This window comes from Bos mutus, chromosome 17 (assembly GCF_027580195.1).
Source record: "Bos mutus isolate GX-2022 chromosome 17, NWIPB_WYAK_1.1, whole genome shotgun sequence".
Lineage (NCBI taxonomy): Eukaryota > Metazoa > Chordata > Mammalia > Artiodactyla > Bovidae > Bos > Bos mutus.
Genome location: NC_091633.1, coordinates 67,489,655 through 67,511,032, shown reverse-complemented (window position 1 = coordinate 67,511,032; position 21,378 = coordinate 67,489,655). Strand labels below are relative to the sequence as shown.

The following is a 21,378-nucleotide window of genomic DNA, read 5'->3' as shown; positions in this document are numbered from 1 at the left end:
CAACCACATCCGGGACTCAGCCGGCGCCGTTGCCCGGGTAATTTTCTGGCTGCGGCCAGTCCTAGAGGGGTGTGAGCCTGGGTCCAGATGCACCTGCCCGAGCTTGCCCCAGGGCGCGCGGGCCTGGTCTTGAGTGGTCGGAGGTCCAGGAGCCCTTAGCATAACTTTCTCAGTCACACACCTCAGCCTCACGCGTTAGGCTTTCCCCCAACAGATGGTGAGCCGGTGGCGGGAGGGCGCCTCGCAATCTCAGGAGAGCCAAAGCTTCTTTCTCAACTGCCGGAGAGCACGCAGAAGGTTATTCCAAACCCGCGGGCTTTGAGAGGGTGGAGGGAATGCGGGGTTTAGGGAGCAGACGGGATGCGGGTGCTTCACTCTCCTTCCCCAGTGCCCCACGCTGTCCACTCACGCCCACCCACTTCTGGACGACCAGACTAGACACCCTTGTTCGGCATCCCTGAGTTATGATTTGCTGTCTTTGTGATCACTTTCTGCTCTGCTTGCTGGCAGAGAGTGGATCCGTGATACTTTTCTCTCCTGCTTCTCTTTACTCAGATGACCGATTTCTGCTTTCTTTGCTTGCCCCATTACTTAATAGATCACTGCCCTGTCTACAGAGACCTCCGAACAGTCCTCTTGGATCCCGTTATAGTTTCCTAAGTGAAGGCCCCAACCTGCACTTCGGCTATTCTGCCTGTCCCCGCACAGTACGGCTCAGCCGTGGTGCTAGACCCTTGAAGCTCATTTGCATACAGGACGTACCGGTGATCCAGCCGCGCTAGTCTCCCTTCCAGGTTCTAGACTGCTTTTGACAGCCCTGTCACTTGCAGAAATGACAAAGGTAACAGCGCACTCCGTGGAATCTACCCCTCTAGACCAGACTTCTCACCTGCCTTGTCAAATTAGCTGACAAGACATTTTTAATGGCTAAGTGCCCGAAGGCAGAATTCTGCCTCTTTGGATTTGTAGGGAGTTTCAGCATAGTGAACCATACATCCCTGTACAAATACCTATCCCATATCTGTGAAGAGTAAATGCACCACAAATGTTTCAAAAGTAAATACCAATATTTATTGTCTGAGATTTCCAGGACACCTTCTCTGACAAAAACCGTAATGAAATTCCAAAACGTAAATCTGTGGTTGCATGTTGAATCGCTTCAGTTGTGTCTGACCCTTTACTATCCCACGGACTGTAGCCCGGCAGGTTCCTGCTCCATGGGGATTCTCCATTCAAGAATACTGGAGTGAGTTGTCGTGCCCGCCTCCAGGGGAAATGGATGAATATATATTAGCTCTAGTTCTACAGTTTACTGTGGATTTTGTGGTTCGAAGCATTCCTGTTAGTCTTCTCAATTATAAGAGAAGGATCCCCATCTAGAATGCTTCTGCTGCTGCTGCTAAGTCGCTTCAGTCGTGTCCGACTCTGTGCGACCCCATAAACAGCAGCCCACCAGGCTCCCCCGCCCCTGGGATTCTCCAGGCAAGAACACTGGAGTGGGTTGCCATTTCCCTGTCCAATGCATGAAAGTGAGAAGTGAAAGTGAAGTCGCTCAGTCGTGTCCGACTCTTAGCGACCCCATGGACTGCAGCCCACCAGACTCCTCGGTTCATGGGACTCTCCAGGCAAGAGTACTGGAGTGGGGTGCCATTGCCATCTAGAATAATTACTGCTTTTATTATGTAGGAACAGAATGGAACTTAGTAGCCAGTACAAGGATTAGAGTTTCAGAAGGATGACTAGGAAGAGGTGGGTGACAGTGCTCAGTGGTACCAGAAAGATGTGTACTTAACTGTTTGGGCTGGCTGGGGCTGTAAGGATTCCTGCCAGCTGTCTCTTGAGTTTGGAGACATTTAACTAAAGATATCTGTTAGACCATTAAGCTCAGAAGTATTTCTGATATTAAAAAGGTAGACACTTGGTTTAGTTATTTGTCCTTAGCTGGATCGTTTTCTTGGCAGCTGCTGGTTTTGATAGAAATTCAGATGTGGTTGGAACTGATGCTAACTTCTACTTGGTGAGGGTGCTGTGAATCATTTTAGGTGCTCTCTGGTCCAGTGTGATTCTGCTAGTGTGCACAGTTAGTCCTTATATTAATGCATAGTGTTATGCTGTGCAAGGCTATAGACAGGATTCATCCTCCTATGATTTTTGCTACCTGCAGGGAAATTAGAAAGTAGGAAGGCCTGAAGGATACACTGGAAATTACTTCAGCTGGTGACGGAAAACAGTGACAGTCTATGCACTTTCTTTGGGAAAAAAAGGAAGTAGTAGCTTTTATTCTTGGGTTTGGGGAAATTTTTTCATGCTGACTCAAAAGACTGTTTTAAACCGAGTCCTGCTTAGATGGAGACTCTCTCTCACTCTATGCTTCCTTCCCTCACCCTTTCCCTTGATCCCTCCCCCCACCCCCTTGCTTTCTCACTCCCTAATTGCCTACAGCTTGGGGAATTCTTCCTGCCCATTTTCCTTGGGAAAAATAGAAGATTACTATTTTCCTTTTAATTGGCATTGTGTTTGGAGAAGTATAACAAGAAGGGAATAGCTGCCTGCCATATATGCTTGACAGGGAGCTTATCTAATCACTAACCTTTGCACTGCTATTGGCTATTATTCAGCTTTAGAAAAATCAGGTACCATTTATTCGCTTGGCTTATGGGGGACTGTAGCAGCCTGTTTTTTATTTATTGACTAGGAAGAAAAGCAGGCAGTGGGTTAAAGGATATTGTTATTTATCATTATATATATTTCAGTGTTATTCTCTGAAAGTAAACTCTTTATTAAAGGGTACTGATTCTCCTCCTCCTCCTCCTCCTAAGTCACTTCAGTCGTGTCCGACTCTGTGCGACCCCATAGACGGCAGCCCACCAGGCTCCCCCGTCCCTGGGATTATCCAGGCAAGAACACTTAATGCAATATTTAAATAAGCCCATGAAAAGTAGAATGGGTAGAACATAAAGTAGAAATTGTTTTAACTACAAAGGAAAAAACTTATAATTCCATTGTCTACAGTTAACATCAACATTTTGGTCAATATCTTATGCAAATTTTTTTCTTCATTTATTTAACAAATTGTTATTGGGAACCTACAGTTAGCCGGGCGCCAAGCACTGTAGGAACAGCCGTGAGCCTCTGCCTTCAAGGAACTTTCAGTATAGGTTGTATTTGTTGGCATGCAATTCTGTATTTTGCTTTTCCCACTTAATATTGATATATTATGAAATTTCCCTCATATCATTAAACATTCTCCTTCAGGGGCTCAATAGTATTTTAACATATAGATATTCATAAGTTATTTATCTAATCCTTTTTGCTACAGATCTGGATTACTTTAAGTTTTCTCTATAATTATAAAACAACCAAGTAGGAAACAGTCTTGTGTGGTATAATTCTAAGACGAATTCCAATGACTTTCACCTTGTATAATTCCTTCCTCTGCGAACAGGACAGGCTGTCATTCTATGATTATATTATACGCAAGAGGAATTTTGCAGATGTAACTGAAGTAACTACTCACTGACTTTGAGTTACTCAAAACGAAGTTAATCTGGCTAGTCCTAAACTGACTAAATGAATCTTATATTTTATTTATTTTACTGAAGTATCATTGATTTGCAATATTATATTAGTCTCAAATGTACAAAATAGTGATTCAATATTTCTACAGATTATACTCCATTTAAATTTATTACAAAATAATAGCTACATTTTCCTGTGCTATGCAATATATCCTTGTTACTTATTTATTCTATGTGTAGTAGTTTGTATCTCTTACTCCCATACAGCTACGTTGCCCTCCTCCTTTCCCTCTGCTCACTGGTGATCACTAGTTCGTTCTCTGTGAGTCTGTCTCTGTTTCGTTATATACATTCCTTTGTTTTAGATTCTACGTGAACGTGTTAACAAAGTGTTTGTCTTTCCCTGACTTATTTCACAAAGCATAATACCCCCAGCTCCATCCACATTTTTGCAAATGGCAAAGTTTCATTCTTTTTTGTGGCTGAGCAATATTCTATTATGTATTTATACATAATATACACCTTTATCCATTCACCTGTTGATAGACACTTAGGTTGCTTCCATATCCTGGCTGTTGTAAGTGATGCTGTTATTAACAGTGGGGTGTGTGTATCTTTTCAAATTAATGTTTTTGTTTTCTTCACATATATATATACACACAGCACTGAATTGCTAGATCCTATGGTAGTTTGTTTCCAGTTTTTTGAAGAACCTCCATACTATTTTCCATATTGTTGCATCAATTTACATTTCTGCCAACAGTGTACAAAGGTTTCCTTTTCTCCGCATTGTTGCCAATGTTTGTTATTGTTTTTGATGATAGCCTTTCTGACAGGTATGAGGTGATATCCTACTGTGGTTTTGATTTGCATTTTCCTGAGGATTATGATGTTGAGCATCATTTCATGTGCCTGTTGGCCATCTGTGTATCTTTTTTGGAAAAATGTCTTATCAGATCTTCTGCCTATTTTTAATTGAGTTGTTTGGTTTTTGGTATTGAGTTGTATGGGCTATTTATATAGTTTGGATATTATTCCCTTCTTGGTCACATCATTCACAAGTAAGCTGTCTTTTCATTTTGTTTATGGTTTCCTTTGCAGTCCAAAAGCCTTCAAGTTTAACTGGGTTATATGAACCTTTTAAAAGCATAGTTTTCTCTAGCTGATGGCAGCAGAGGAAATTAGAGAGATTTGAAGCTTGAGAGAGATTTGACGTGAGAAAGGTTCTCTGTTGCTGAAATAAAGAGGACCCCAGGTCAGTACCTGAGAGAGGCCTCCAAGAGCTAAGGGTAATCTCTGCTCACAGTCAACAAAAAACCAGGGACCTCAGTCCTACACGGAGAAGGAGATGGCACCCCACTCCAGTACTCTTGCCTGGAAAATCCCATGGATGGAGGAGCCTGGAAGGCTGCAGTCCATGGGGTCGCTGAGGGTTGGACACGACTGAACGACTTCACTTTCACTTTTCACTTTCATGCATTGGAGAAGAAGATGGCAACCCATTCCAGTGTTCTTGCCTGGAGAATCCCAGGGACGGGGGAGCCTGGTGGGCTGCCGTCTATGGGGTCACACAGTCAGACACAACTAAAGTGACTTAGCAGCAGCATCAGTCCTACAACCACAGAAGTCTAAGTTCTTTACCAGCTGAGCCACAAGAGAAGCCCAAGAATACTGGAGTGGGTAGCCTATCCCTTCTCCAGCGGATCTTCCCCACCCAGGAACCAAACTAGGGTCTCCTGCATTGCAGGCGGATTCTTTACCAACTGAGCTATCAGGGAAGCCCACAGATAACCTGAATGAACTTGGGAGCAAATTCTCCCCCAGCTTCTGGATAGAGCCCAGCCTGACTGGCATCTTGATTTCAGCCCTCTAAGACACTAAGCAGAGGACTCAGTTAAGCCTACCTGGACTTCTGGCTAGTTACATGAGATAATAAATGGATATTGTTTTAAGCTACTCCTGCTGCTGCTAAGTCACTTCAGTCGTGTCCAACTCTGCGACCCCATAGATGGCAGCCCACCTAAATGTCTGTTAATTTGTTACACAGCAAAAGAAAATGAATATATTTGTAAGATAGATTATTTTTATATCTCTAATTTTGAGGGAGATGGAATAAAATGGTAGGTATGGACTTGCTGGATAAAAAGTTATGCACATTTTTTAAGTTTTCATGTTATATTGCTAATTTGCCCTCAGCAAGCTTTGTACCAACTTATGTACATCCTAGCAATGTATGTCGGAGAAGGCAATGGCACCCCACTCCAGTACTCTTGCCTGGAAAATCCCATGGACGGAGAACCCTGGTAGGCTGCAGTCCATGGGGTCGCTAAGAATCGAACACGACTGAGCAACTTCACTTTCACTTTTCACTTTCATGCATTGGAGAAGGAAATGGCAACCCGCTCCAGTGTTCTTGCCTGGAGAATCCCAGGGACGGTGGAGCCTGATGGGCTGCCGTCTATGGGGTCGCACAGAGTTGGACACGACTGAAGTGACTTAGCAGCAGCAGCAGCAGCAATGTATGTTACTGCATCCCAGCAAACCCTAGATACTGCTGTTTTGGTAAGCAAAAACAAAAAGGTAGCTCCTGTTTTGAAGGAAGATTTACATTTCTCTTACTACTAGTAGAATGGACAATTGTTTTCTTTATTTGGAGTTCAGTTGGTAAGTCTATTTTAGTGAGTTGCCTAGTCTTAGTCTTCAGTTCGCTTCACTGTTGGTACAGAGAAAATAGTTCCTGCTGGTGCTGCTGCTGCTGCTAAGTCGCTTCAGTCGTGTCCAACTCTGTGCGACCCCATAGACGGCAGCCCACCAGGCTCCCCCGTCCCTGGGATTCTCCAGTCAAGAACACTGGAGTGGGTTGCCATTTCCTTCTCCAAAAGTAGTTCCTAACTGCTAGTAAGTAGTACAGCATTTCTCTGCTGTAATATCTTCAAGGGGTTGTTGTTTTTGTTCAGTCGCTAAGTAGTGTCTGACACTTTGCGACCTCATGGGCTATAGGACACCAAATTCCTCTTTCCTCCACTGTCTCATGGAGTTTGCTCAAATTCATGCCCATCTTCAAGGAGTAGCATGATTGAGAGAATTATTACTTCTAAGAAATATTAGCTGCTGCCATCATTCCCTGCAAAAAACAAAAAGCCCAGCCACTGGACTGTGGGAGAATGGAAAATTCCCATTCTCAATGAATTCAGCTTCATTGATTAGGCAGTATTGCCTAACTTTGCTAGGGAAAAAGCCTGGCTTGTCTGATTTGGCGTTGGAAATTTGGTTGTTTCAGGAATAAAGATGTATTGCATCTTACCATGGAAAACTGTAACTTTGACAACTGTTTTAGAGGGAAATATATACTGTTAACTCTCAGGAAAAAAATCCTACTATCTTCCTAAAAAAAGTATCACTATGTTCAATTTGATCAAGATAATCATCTCTGATTGTGTGTATTATATTGCTTTATTTGTGATAGGATATGGGAGAAAATTCAAGTCACTTTTTCTGTAATCATTATTTGAGATGATAGGGTTTATACCTGACAAATGAAATAAAATGGAAGGAAAGAAGAGGAAAAAAGAAACAAAAACAAAAACAACCAAACAGAAAGAATTTACTCTTGGAGAGTAATTTTCCTTGGTTTTGACTTTTCTTAAAAAATTGGTTCTTGCTCCCTAAATTTCTGGAGGTTGGTATCCTTCCTAATAAGAGGAAGATATTTTTAATTTTTTATCCTGAAATAATGGTATATTTATAGGATATAGTAGAAAAATATGCAGGCAGTTTCCATATATAAGAATTTTTGTAGTTGAATGGTCAAATCTTATTTACTTAAAAGGTCAGCTCACCCTAAAATTGGATATGGGGTATGGATTCTGTTTATGTCCCCAGAATTCATAATGGCTGTTCTCCTGTGGAAACCTTATACTGCCTTTTGGGGTATATGTGGAGGGGGATAGGTTTGGAAAGGCATTGGAAACTCTATCTTTAGCTTGGTGCTGGAGGCATAGAATGTGTAACTGTTAGAGGAGCCATGCCATGTGTAAAAAGAATGGTGGACTTGACCTTGGAAAGCCTGGATTCTGGACTGCATTCAACCATGTTATAACCGTTTGAGCTTTGAAATCGTTTTACCTTCCTCCTGAGTTGTTTAGAATACAGGAAGTAAAGCAGTTTGGAAATTAACACCCTAGGCTCTCATAATTATTATTAAGATCATTTTTGCAACAACAAAAAAGATTCGTTTACTGGTTTTATTTCCTATAATAAAAATTACTTCTTTGTTTTGGCCAACAAAGGCAGAGGAATTTTGATAAAGTTTTGTGCAAAAAAAAAAAAATGCATGTGTTATCTTGAAACCTCCAAGGGCAGAGAGAAAAACTAGAGGAATGGAGTGTCTACCCTCTCACGTGGAAGGAAGTAACCCTCACCGCCAAACCCCCCACCCCCTTCATCAGATTAGCGTGTTTCCTGGGCCTGTAGGAGGCCCAAAGCCTGTGGATTCTAGTGGGGGAGATGCCACCTGGGAAGGCTGGGACCAGCTTATGTAGGGTGAGCATTCTCACTGCACTATTTGGCTTAAGAAGAGTTCTGCTTTCAGTGTATGTTTAAGGTGGGATTCTTGCTATCATTTGAAGTAGGATTTCACGAAATCTCAGAATTTTATAGATTGACACAGCGGAAGGGCACATTAAAGGGAAGATAATGATGATGAAAGGGAAAGGGAAAGTTGCTCAGTCATGTCCGACTCTTTGCAACCCCATGGATTATACAGTCCATGGAATTCTCCAGGCCAGAATATTGGGGTGGGCAGCCTATTCCTTCTCTAGTGGATCTTCCCAACCCAGGGATTGAACCCAGGTCTCCAGCACTGCAAGCAGATTCTTTACCGGCTGAGCCACAAAATGATGATGAGGTCATCAAATATTTATTGAGTACTTTGTAAGGTGCTAAATGCCGTGCTAAGCGCTTAACACGCTCTCACTGAATCTCACTGAATGTGCCATTACTCCACGAGGTACATGCTGTAGTCACCTTTATTTTACAAAAAAAGAGGGCCAAGGCTTCAGAGGCTTAAGTGAACTACCCAGGATCACCTTAAGTGCTAAATGCCAGTCACTTGTCAATTCAGGTTTGTCTGGCACCAAGGCCCATCTCCTCCCGCTGTGATAAGCCCTTTATTTTACAGATAAAGAAGTAGAGGTCCTGAGAGGTCGAGACCATGATCTCTCTCCTTCTTTTGTTTTTTTCCACATTGTATCTTCCCAGTACTTTGTTTATTCCCATGCGTTTTGTCAAGTATTTTCTGGCCTCCGTGCATTCGGCCAATGTGTCAAAGTGATAAAAAGTTACTAGATTTTTAAGCAACCAGAATAAGATTTCCGTTTTTAAAATTTGTAATGGAATCACTTGATTGGATTTTTAGCGAAGCATTCTACCAGACTCCTGTAAAGGAGACACTGTCTCCCATGTTCTATTAAAAGTTGGACCTTGTGACCACTGTCTATGTTTTTCTTTTAGAGAAGCCAGAGGGGCAGCCTGTGACTTCATGGGAAAAACAGCCACCAAAGATCTACCCAGCATCATTTTTAGTTCTTTAATTTTGGTAAGCTCACATTTTTAAAACAGATTAAATTTGTCTGATTTATTCCAGAAGTATATATTACGAAGCATTCAAAGGCAAGTGAGAACTCAAGGGGTCAGAGCAGAGCTCGAGAGCTTTTCACAGGGACACCATTTGGGAGGTAAGCATTTCTTCTGGAAGCTTCAGTTACTGTATTTTTAGAAACATGTTCCCATTCTTTTCATGATTATTAAAAGCATAACTAAATAGTATAAATTTTTTTTGATATTAAATTGACATATCATCACTAAAATTCCTCTTTTTTTTTTTTTTTTTAATGTTTCAAGTGACAGAGGATATTGTCAAGTCTTAGAAGGGTTCTACCATTTTCTACTCTACCCTAAAGAGACTTGGAAATTAGCGGCTGATGTTTTGCATGAAATTTCTGAATGCTTTTCTTCTTATCTCTGAGGCCTTCTGTGGAGAATTAAGAGGAGGCTGAATGCGCACATGGATAAAATGGATCATCTTAAAGGATTGAAGTTCCAAAAATACATCAGCAGGACTGGACAGGTTTGACATAATGAGATTTCTATTTTAGCTTGACTTCTGGAACTCCGAATAAACTGAACTGCACAAGGTCCTGGGGAGGAGGTTTCTCTTCTAAAATATTCTAGCTGCAGATAATATTTTTCTTATTCAGATCCTTTGAAGAAATGCATTTATTCATCTGTTTCCACAGAAATAAGACTATTAGACACTGACCAACTTTTAATATATGTAGTGGCTTAGAAAGCAATTTGTATCATACTGGAAAATAAATTTTTCTAAAGAAACAGACCCAGAGAGAGACGACATCTCTACATAAGCTCAGGGTGAGATGGCGGAAGCCCCTGTGGATGCCTCAACTCTGCCCGTAACCGTGAAGAAAAAGAAAAGTCTATCCATTGAAGAAAAGATCGACATCATAAATGCAGTAGAAAGCGGTAAGAAAAAAGCAGAGATTGCAGCTGAATATGGAATAAAGAAAAATTCATTGTCTTCTATTATGAAGAATAAAGACAAGGTTCTGGAAGCCTTTGAATCACTGAGATTTGATCCAAAGAGAAAAAGACTGAGAACGGCTTTTTACACAGACCTGGAAGAGGCACTAATGAGGTGGTACCGAATCGCTCAGTGTCTGAATGTGCCAGTTAATGGCCCAATGTTGCGGCTAAAAGCTAATGATTTTGCCCAGAAACTGGGACATAATGATTTTAAGTGCAGCAATGGGTGGCTGGATCGTTTTAAATCCAGGTATGGTCTAGTATTCAGAGCTCAACCTGTAGAAGCCACAGGTGTATCAGCAGACCCTTCAGCTGTCTGGCACCAAAACATACTTCCTTATTATTTAAATGATTATCATCCTAAAAATGTTTTTAATGTAAAAGAGACTGGGCTGCTTTATCGAATGTTGCCTACAAATACCTTTGCATTTAAAGGAGAAACCTGTTCAATTGGCAAGTTATGCAAAGACAGAATAACCCTGGTGGTCGGGACAAACATGGATGGCTCAGAGAAGCTTCCTCTGCTTCTCATTGGGAAAAACAGAAATCCACGTTGCTTCAAAGGCATAAAATCATTGCCTGTGTATTATGAAGCTAACAAAATGGCATGGATGACTGCAGAAGTATTTGAACAGTGGATGCAGAAGCTGGATGAGAGATTTCAAGCTCAGCAAAGAAGAGTGGTGATTTTTGTTGAATCTTCTCCTGCACACCCAGAGGTAAAAAACCTGAAGTCCATTGAATTAGCGTTCTTTCCATCATGTTTATCTTCCAAATTTATAGCTATGAAACAAGGTGTTATTAGAAGCCTTAAAATCAAATATCGACATTGTCTTATTAAGAAATTTCTAAGCTCTGTTGAAGGCAGCAAAGAATTTACCTTTTCCCTTCTAGATGCAGTTGATATATTGCATCTCTGTTGGAGGGCTGTCACCCCAGAGACTATTGTTAAGAGCTATGAAGAGGCAGGGTTCAAATCTCAAAGGGGAGAAAGCGAGGAGGCAAGTGCAGAGACAGGCACTGGCCTTGATTTGGTTGCCGACGCCCAGGCGGCAGGAGTGGAATTTCCCGAAGGCTTATCTGTAGAAGAGTATGCTGCCCTGGATGATGACTTAGAGACTTGTGAGGCAGCACCCAGCGGTGATGCTGTATGCCCCAAAGAAAGTGAATCAGATGAAACTGGATTTTATACTTCTGACGAGGAGGAGGATGGTGGGTCTCTGGAAAGTGAACTCCCTTTACCATCAAAAAATGAGGCAATAACTGCTTTAGATACTCTGAAAACTTTTCTTAGAAGTCAAGATATAAATGATGAGCTTCATAATGCTTTAGCAGACCTTGAAATTTTTATTAACTCTTTATCATCTAAGTAATTATTTATTGTACAACATCTGAAGATAATAGAGCTTTTTATAATGTATTTTATTATTAATATTTAAGGTATGTAAAGGGAAAATACCTCTTAAACCTAAAAAATGCCTAACTAATAATTTTTGGTTTAATTGCAGATGTCTTTGGTCTGTCTGCAGAGTAAAGTTCCCTAGGTAGATTAAATGATGAGTAAGTAAATGAAAAAAATGAATTTCAATTTAGTAAGATTTTGGGGAGTAGAAAATAAATTTCACAGGCCTTATATTTGAAGTATATGGTATATATGTCAAAAACAAAAAGAACTCTCCAACTGTTTGATTCACACAGGTTGAATTGGTGATTGCTATTTTCTATTTTTTTCAAGTTCAGATCACATTGTAAGATATTTTAATTTTTCTACCTCGTCTAAGAACCAAACATATATCTGTTGGTTAGATACTTATTTTTATAAACATACACTAACTAGACTCTGAAATATCAAGTGCTAATTTTAAATTATTTTTCTCATGACTAGCTAATCATCCTAATAAAAATTATGAAAAATTACTGAAAAAAAACTGACCCAATTATAAACCCAGATGATTAAAAATATGCATCTAACTTTAAAATTATTTCTGTATATGGTCAAACGAAAGACTTATGACCTTATCACGTTTCCTTAAATCATCTATATCCAGAAGATAATATGGATTCTTCCTAAATATTTGTATGTATATGTGTGTGTGTTAACAGAAAAGTGCATTATTAAAATATGTATTAAACTCTTTTTATATTTTAATAAGATTACTCTTTAAAAATGTGAAGAAACATATGCAGTTACTAAAAAAGAAAATATGTAATTCTTAGTTCTCTGATTTTAAGAGCTGAAATAATTTATAACATTGGATTTTTTTTATTTTACTGAATTTTGTTTTCAGGACAAACTGATTGTTTATTCAGGGTATTTTGATTTTTTTTTTTTCAAATTCAGTGGGTAGCATTTTGGATTAACTTTTTGTTTGAGGAAGTTTTGTATTCAGAATGTTTTAAAATATTGTATGAAATTATTTATATTCCATAAAATAGTCTTTAACCAGTAGAAAAATATAACAATGTGTCTGACTTTTTTGTTGTTAAATTTTAAATACATTTAAGTTATTAGATCTAATTTAGTGTCCCCTTTGAAAAGTATTTTGAAAAAGTATAAAACATTATACCAATGATTTTTATTCTGAATTATTAGTCTGCCAACAGAAGACACATTTGGAAGTGACTATTTATAGAAAGTATTTTTATTTTCCACTGTTGATTTACTTTGCATTGAGATTTAGTAGTTGTTAAGCCTGAAAAATGTATTCATATTAAAGTTTCTTTTAGAGTAAAATATAGATTGTTTATATTTAATTAAAAGCATTTTTATTAATGACTTGGTTTAAAATTTTAATGTGATGGAATCATGGACCTAAATCATGGACCTTGATCTCTCTTAAGAGCCCCACTTGTAACTAAAGTACCCGGTAAATACTGAGCCCTCAATAACTTTTTTCTTTTTCTCCACTTCATACCATTTGGATATCAAATATTTTATTTAATCATTCCAGATGACATAAGAATTATTATCTCCATTTTTACAGATGAGGAAATTAAAACCTGGAACAGTGATCTGGTTAAAATCTCAGGACGAAAACTAAAATGCAGTAGTTCCCCATCACCTAGTCCTGTGTTCTGCTAACTATATACCACAATACATACTTCTTTTCTGTACTCTATAAAAGAAAATTCTATGGGTTTTTTTCCTCTTGAACTTAGGGTTCTGAGATCAAAAGTATTTCAGAGACTAACCTGAGTCTTTGCTGTTAGCTGTATTCAGACCTCTCTCCTAAGAACACTGTTGCTAATGAAATACCAGGACTTTCTGATCTGGTACTCTGTACCATTTTAACACAGAAGTTCCTTGGAGTTCTAGTGAAAATATTTAAAAACAACTTTAATATTCCCTAAGTGTTGAAAGAACCTACTCATTTCCTCTATATGACATCATCCATTTTTTACTTCTGGGCATAATAAATCTCAAGGTGATAAAATAAGGCAAGGCTCCTATGAAGACTTAGAAAAAGGTGCCCGAGATTCAAATCAAAGATAAACTTTAAACTGTCGACGGTGTACACAATTCCATGTAGTTTACAAGACATATAGATTTAGATCATTTTCAGAACAAAACGAAAAAGTCACTTTCCCTAAGACAGTCACTACTGTCTGCCTCACTCCTGATCTATCTTCTCTATACACGGTCGCAAAGAGTTGGACGCGACTGAGTGACTCTCACACACACACACACACACACACACACATACACGGTCAGTACAGAGTTGGGACTAAATGTCACTTGTCTTTTCAAAGAAGAACTTGATTTACAATTCATTAGTTTTTCAATTAAACGTGACATTATTCTTCCTTACTAATTCCTGTTGTTTCAACAATGTTTTTGCCTGTTTCTACTTCATCAAGCAACAAATTTTATGTTGAATTTGGGACACTTTCACTCCATCAGTGAGGGGTTTGGTTTAGGATAAAAGAGGACAACGAGTAAATCAAGGCCTATTGGGTTTTATGGTACCTGCCTGGCTTCTTATTTGGATCTAAGATCAAATGTTAAACCTCCTTTTTAACTTATACAAAGCAGAATAATTGGAAGGGGAAGTAAAGTAGGAGAGGAAGAGTCAGAGGAGAGCTTGCAACACAAATGCCTCAGATTTTAAAAGAAGCCTTTTCAGTCTCTCTTCCAGCAGGGGCTCCGTAGAAACTGGCAGACAGAAGTTTGCCCTCAGGGAAAATAGCACCACACGTCTGCTCAGAGGTTCAGAGTCCAGTGGTGGGTTGCATCTTTGTCAGCACTAAAGGTTTTCCAGGCTAAGTGCAGGCTGGGAGGAGATCTCTTGAGAGAAAGGGGCCACAATATGCGTACAATTTAAGTTCTCAGAAAACATTTCAGTCACCGGATATTTAAATCTAGTCATAGTCCTGTGCTGTCTTGCAAAAGACATTTCCTTTCTCTGAATCTCAGTTTCTTTCATTCATAAAAGGAGACTGACACTTCATTTGAATTTATTTTGCAGATGAAAGAAAAATTTGAATGTGAATGCTTTCAGCAAACTCGAAGTGTTCCACAATTATAGCGAATGACTGAAAGGCGCTTCCAGGTCACTACTCCCAGATATGCCCAAGTATTGATGTTGTGCTCACTAAACGCCAATGAGAATTTTCTCGTTGAAATTTCTTCTGTGCAGTAAAATAGGACAGTCAACATTTCTAGAAATATGCCATTTAACTGTAGAAATAAAAAATCATTTCTGTTTTGAATGAGGGAATAAGGTGACTTACAAAGCTTCATTTTTTTAAAAAAAATTGATCCTCATGGAAAGCAATTCAATAAAATAAGTACTCATTGCAAAGTAGCTTTCTAAGTAGCCTGTCATTAGCTGATTGAATTGCACTGTGTATCTGAGGGTAACCCAGAGTCTGGGGAAAGACTAATAAACACACTATTATTGTAATCTTCTTGGGCTGCCATAACCAAATACCATTGACCGGGTGGCTTAAATAACAGAAATTTATTTTCTCACAGTTCTAGAGGCCAGAAGTCTTGAAATCAGGGTGCCAGCTGGTCAGTTTATGGTGAGGAATTCTGCCTTGGGCTGCAGACAGTCATGGTCTTCCAGATGCTCATGTGGCCTCTGCTTTGTCAGTACAGGGAGAGAGAGAAAGTGCTAGCACTCTGATGCCTCTTCTTGTAAGAGCACTGTCCCATTGTGAAGGGCCCATCTTCATGACCTCATATAACCCCGATTATGTTCTCAAAGCCCCATCTCCAAGTACCATCACACTGGAGAGTTAGGGCTTTAACATATGAATTATGAGTCATCCAACTACCCCCGTACCGATGAAAGTACAGTTGACCCTTGAAAAACACAAGTTTGAATGGCAAGGGTCCACTTGGATGTGGATTCCTTTTGCTAAACATGTACTACAGTACTACACTGGTCCTCCACTGGTTGAACGCCTGTATACAGAGGCACACTGTAAAGTTATACACGTGTTCTCAATATCCTGGAGGGTCAGTGCCCCTAACCCCGACACTGTTCAAGGGTTAACTTTTCACATATCAATCAGCCTCGTTTTCAATTTGCTCTAAACTAAAAGGACGTGTATATTTCAGAACTGATTAATTAGCAGTAGCTATTAGCAAAGACTTTAAAGCTTATGAAACTTTAAGAAGAAATGGGGACATATTTCATGTCCTTGAACAAATGGGAAGACTCAGGCACATTTCAATATTGAGGAAATATTCAATATTTCCTCCAAGTTAATGTCAAACAAAATCCCCTTGCAGGTTTGTTGAAGGTTTTGCAAAATATTGTTTGAAAATCTTGAAAAAATAATTCTGATTTGTATCTGGAAAAATAAAAATGTATCAATATCTAAGAAATTCTTGAAAAATAAAAATAAGTAGTATTTGACCTATACCAGAAGTTTAAGCAATATGATGTTGGCAAGAGAATTAATAGGTCAATCAAAAGAATGATATATGATGTCCAGAAAAAAACAAAGAATTTGCATATGATAAAAATGGTTTTTATTCAGTGGTGAAAAAGATGGATTATTCAGTAACTGATATTGAGGCAATTGGCTAAGAGAAAAGGAATTTTTAAAGTCATATTCAAAATGAATCCTAGAAGGAGTAAAAACTTAGAAGGAAGAAAAGCAAAAAAGGAAGAAAGGAAGGATGAGAGGAAAGGAAAAAGAAAGGACACAGAAAAAAAAGAGAGAAAGGAAAGAAACTTGTAAACACTAGGGACAAAAAAGGTAAACCTTTTAATAGAGAAGATCTTCTAAAAAAATATGACACTCAAGAAAACACTTGAGTATGAATATATTTTCAACAACACTAGAAATCAAAGAAATACAAGCAAAATGGGATAGCTTTGTGGGGGAGGTTTAGCATGTTAGAAAGATTATGAAGAATGATAATACTAAATAGAGACAGGATAGAAAAATGGATGCACTGCTGTCAGAAATAAAAATTGATACACTGTTACTATAATTATAGCTGGCTTGTATTAAATGCTTACTAATTACCAAACTATTCTAAGTGTTTCACATGTTACCTCACTCAATCCTCAGAATGATTCCAATTATTATCATTCCCATTTTACCAATGAGAAAATTTAAGTATAGCTACAGTTACAGGAAATCCCATGGACTAAGGAGCCTGGTAGGCTACAGTCCATGGGGTCGCAAAAGAGTTATACACGACTTAGTGACTGAACAACAACAGCTAATAAATAACAAAATGAAGATTTAAACATAGAAAACCTGACTTAGAAATATGTTGTACATGATAAAAACAAAACAGAGATAACAAGAATATTTGTTGTAGTGTGTACATAGGGCCATGGGATTCCCAGGTGGCTCAACAGTAAAGAATTCGCCTGCCATTGCAGGAGATGCAGGAGACTTGGTCAGTCCTTGGGTCAGGAAGATCCCCTGCAGAAGGGAATGGCAACCCGCTCCAGTATTCTTGCCTGGAAAGTGCCATGGACAGCAGAGCTTCGTGGGCTACTGTCCCTGGATTCACAAAGAGCTGGACATAGCTGACTGAGCACACGTGCAGGGCAGGCCATAGTCCCACATCCAAAACCTCGGAGGCATATATGTTTCAGAACTTCTCAGGTTTGAAAAAGAGACTATATGCATATACTTCATATTATATAACACCCCTGGGAATACTAGGGTAGCATCCCACAACCAAACATTAATAATTTTGTAATGAAACATATTCACTTGAAGTCAGATATGTAAAGATTATAAATAGCTTAGCAGCTTCATAGTTTTTATTGCCAAATAAGTCCATGTCAGTCAGCTTTTACCACCACAAGTCTACAAAAAGGTTTTCAGAGCTTTACATGTTTCAGAATGCAGATAGCAGATTGCAATCCTATAACAAAGCAAAAGACTGAAAACTATCTGAATGTTTTAAAGAGAATTGATTAAATATATGTTTACATTGATGAAATATCAACATCTAAACTTTAAGAAATTTCTTTTACTGTGTGTATTTGCGAATTTGCTTGCATGAACTGAATGTTTTCTAAATTCAAGTTGTTCTAAATTTCAAATTCTGGAACTAAAATCTTCTTATTCTCCTTGTTGAACATCTTACTGTCACCACAAGGCTAGGAAATTCCTTGCCAAGTAAAACAGAAACTATACATAATATTGAATTGGTGAAAAACTAGACTTACTGGTTTAACGTATTATGAATTATAATACATGTTCGTCTTTGGGCATTAGCCCAATACAAGTCCAAAGAAATCAGCTTCCTTGATCGGAGAACTCTTGGCCAGTGTGTCAGGGAGAAAAATCAAAAGAATAAGAGCCCTATTTCATTCCACTTTTACTTATTTTTTTCTGAGTCATCAAATCCCAACAAGATCATGTTTTGCTTTTTAAAGGACTGCTGTTTAATCCCATTATATCTTTCCAAGAGTACCTATTAAATATAAGCCGGTTGTTGATATGATTAATACTTGCTCAATTGGGGAACTCAGTGATGTTACAGATAGTCTTGTTTCCTGTATTAGGCATAAAGACCAGGTTTTGTTTTGTTTTCCTCTAACTTCCTCTTTGAATGCCACTAAACTCCCCTGTTGTTAATGCCAAGTCACACCAGTGTTGCTGGCTGATGCCACACCTTATTTTTCGTATTGCAAAATGGATAACTCAGCATGGAGATAAGAGTCATTTTCATGTTACTACCTGCCCCACTGAGCAACCACTTCCAAAAAAAGATTCAGAATTACTTCTCTCAACACTTGGAGTGGTTTGCAGAGAGATATTTGCCCCACCCCTACACTCTAAATATCTAGGAGAATCTCATACTGTTTGTGCAATGAACAATTACCAAGTTAAATTAAGCAAATTAGTTACCAAAAATTAAGAAAGCAAAATAAAGCAAATAATAACAAAAAAGACTCAGACCTATGCACTGCAACTATTTTAATTGTTATAAAGTCAGCCAACAATAAGCTTGGTAAAAGAAGCTGCCAAGTCGCTTCAGTCGTGTCCGACTCTGTGCGACCCCATAGATGGCAGCCCACCAGGCTCCCCTGGTCTCTGGGGTTCTCCAGGCAAGAACACTGGAGTGGGTTGCCATTTCCTCCTCCAATGCATGAAAGTGAAAAGTGAAAGTGAAGTCGCTCAGTCATGTCTGACTCTTAGCGACCCCATGGACTGCAGCCTACCAGGCTCCTCCGTCCATGGGATTTTCCAGGCAAGAGTACTGGAGTGGGGTGCCATTGCTTTCTCCGGGTAAAAGACTATATGCAGTATCACAAGAGAATAAGCACTAATTTGATATACTCTAATTTTTAATTTAAAAGTATAAGGAAGTATATATAAATATCTACCAATTTACATAATATGATGTTGGCTTCAGATTACCATATATATCCTTTATTTTCTTAATTTATTCCTAAATATTTTATAGTTTGATTGCTACAATGAACGTAATAGTTTCCTTTTTAATTTTCTGATTACTGCTATTGTGTTGCTGTTGTTTAGTCACTAAATCCTGTCCAACTCTTTGCAACCCCATGGACTATAGTCCACCAGGCTCCTCTGTCAATGGGGTTTTCCAGGCAAGAGTACTGGAGTGTGTTGCCATTTCCTTCACCAGGGGATCTTCCTGACCCAGGGATTGAACCCACTTTTTCCGCATTGGCAGCCAGATTCTTTACCACTGAGCCACCAGGGAAGCTCTACTGCTTAGTATAGAGACTGGTGAATGATTTTTAACTATATCTAGTCATATCATCAAGATTTCTTATTAATTCAAGTATGTTTTCTAGTCAGATCATTTTATTATTAAAATTGAAATCACAGTCTCTTGTGATTTTTAAAATTTATACTAAGCATTTTATTTTTCTCATCCCTACTTGAAGACCATGAAATAGTCCTCTGGATTTTCTTCTGGTAGCTTACAAGCTTTGTTTTCATATTTGGATTTATCCTGTGTGTAGTAGAGGCAAGGATGTAATCTAACTTTCTTAAAGCGAAAGTTATCACCCTCTGCTGACTAATTTACTCTTTTGTAATGCCTTTTGTATTTATAATAAGTTCCTGCACCCTCATTGAGTCGCTGCTGAACAGTTTAGACCCTACAATGTCTGAGTAATTTTAAAATTAAATTAAATTTTAAACCAGAAGAAAGTTAATATTTAAGGGGAAAGATTGTTGTTTTTCTGCTACTTAACGGGAATGAGGGCTTGTGGACAAGTAAAGTTTAATTTTGTAAAAAAAAAAAAAAGTATGTTTTTGCATTCCTGAATTGTAGTTGTACAGTTTAAGTCTATTACAAGGCTAATAACCTTTCACAACAGCCACTGAGACTGAGACTTTGTCATTTTTTCCCCTACATTTGATCATTATCCGCCATATTCAATTATTCTGTTACAGAAATCATGCAAAATCCTAGGAGGTCCAGATTGATATTGCCTAATTTGTTTTGTTTCTCAGAGAGTTTTCCAAATAGACTCAATTCAAGCCTAGTGACTCCCAAAAAAATGGCTGTTTATTCCACAAGAATCTGTCACGCTCTTTATGTGAGGCACTGAGGATGTAACGGTGAGAGTGAAAAATATCCTTGCCGTTATGAAACTGGCAGGCTGGGGGGTGGGGGAGGGGGCAGACTATACTCAATAATGACACACAAAATATAAAATTACAACCGTGCTAAAAACTCTGCAGGAGTAGTACCTGCTTCTATAAAATCATATAATATGGGAAACTGACCTAATCTCAAGGTCAAGAAGGAAGTGTCAGCTGAGACCTGAAGTTTGTCTAATAAATGTCAGTGAGGTAAAGGAGATGTTCTGGGCAAGGGCTCTGGGAGGGAAGGAACCTCAGTAGGTTAAAGAACCGGAAGAAAGCCTCTCAGGCGAGGAAAAGTGGCATGAGGCAGGTAGAGGGCAAGCCTGCCAGGCAGGCCTGGGTAAGCATTCACTCTCTAATTTAAAAAAAAAGAGTAAAAGGAGAAGTTGTCTCATCTTTGTTTTCCAAAGCCTGAACCATGTAAGAGAAGAGAGAGTGTGAGGAAAATAAAGTTTCCTCTCAAGATGAAAAAAGATTTCCTCCAGGTGTGGGGAGAAAACAAAGGCCCTGCGAGCCACACAGGAACGAGGAAGATTATAGCCACGGTCATTGAGAGGGACGTTGTTTGAGGGTCAAGGAACGAGGGGAACTGAGTTGGCTGTGCAGGGGGCCCAGCGCCCCTGGGGTGGGCAGTGCCTACTGCCCCAGCCAGGGAGGGGCATCAGCATCCCTCCCACCTCGTGGCATCCTGGGACACCTTCTTTTGACAGCAGCCAGTACTCTTCTGGTGACCACGGAGAAATGGAATATTCCCTGTGACAAGGATGTCACAGTCATTACCAACTGCAGCCCTCTTATGTGAGCCAGTGAGCCCTCAGGGAACTCAGGAGGGAAGAAGAATCCCTGCCAGCTAGCAACCATCAGACTGCAGCCACTCTCTGTGGTGAGCTCGGAGGAAAGCAAGCCCAGGATGTGAAACCACAGAACACTGGCCCCCGCTAGCTGAGGTGCGTATGAAAGGAATGATTTCAGTGGACCCAGACTCTTGCATCTTCCCGTACGTAGAAAAGCGCTAAATTCCTTAACTTGGGTTATCTGGTTTTCTTTCACAATAATCTTTTGAGGTTCAGACTCCCTGCTATTTTAGTTTCAAAATTTCTAAATGAATTGGCTCCTCCCCTCACTTCTTTGGGACGGTTTTCTCAGGGTCACTTGAGATGCTGTCTCCTGGGCTTGAAGTGCTAAAAATTACCACTGAATA

At 39.3% G+C, this 21,378-nt stretch overlaps 1 protein-coding gene across 1 annotated transcript; it reads left to right on the top strand.

The window, feature by feature from the left end:
* The first annotated feature begins 23 nt into the window (after window positions 1-23).
* TIGD4 (tigger transposable element derived 4) lies at window positions 24-12,807 on the top strand. Its single transcript, XM_005907252.2, has 3 exons — window positions 24-297; window positions 9,163-9,253; window positions 9,420-12,807. Exon 3 carries the CDS (start codon window positions 9,953-9,955, stop codon window positions 11,489-11,491), a length of 1,539 nt encoding a protein of 512 aa, XP_005907314.2. The 5' UTR covers window positions 24-297; window positions 9,163-9,253; window positions 9,420-9,952; the 3' UTR covers window positions 11,492-12,807.
* Window positions 12,808-21,378: the final 8,571 nt, after the last annotated feature.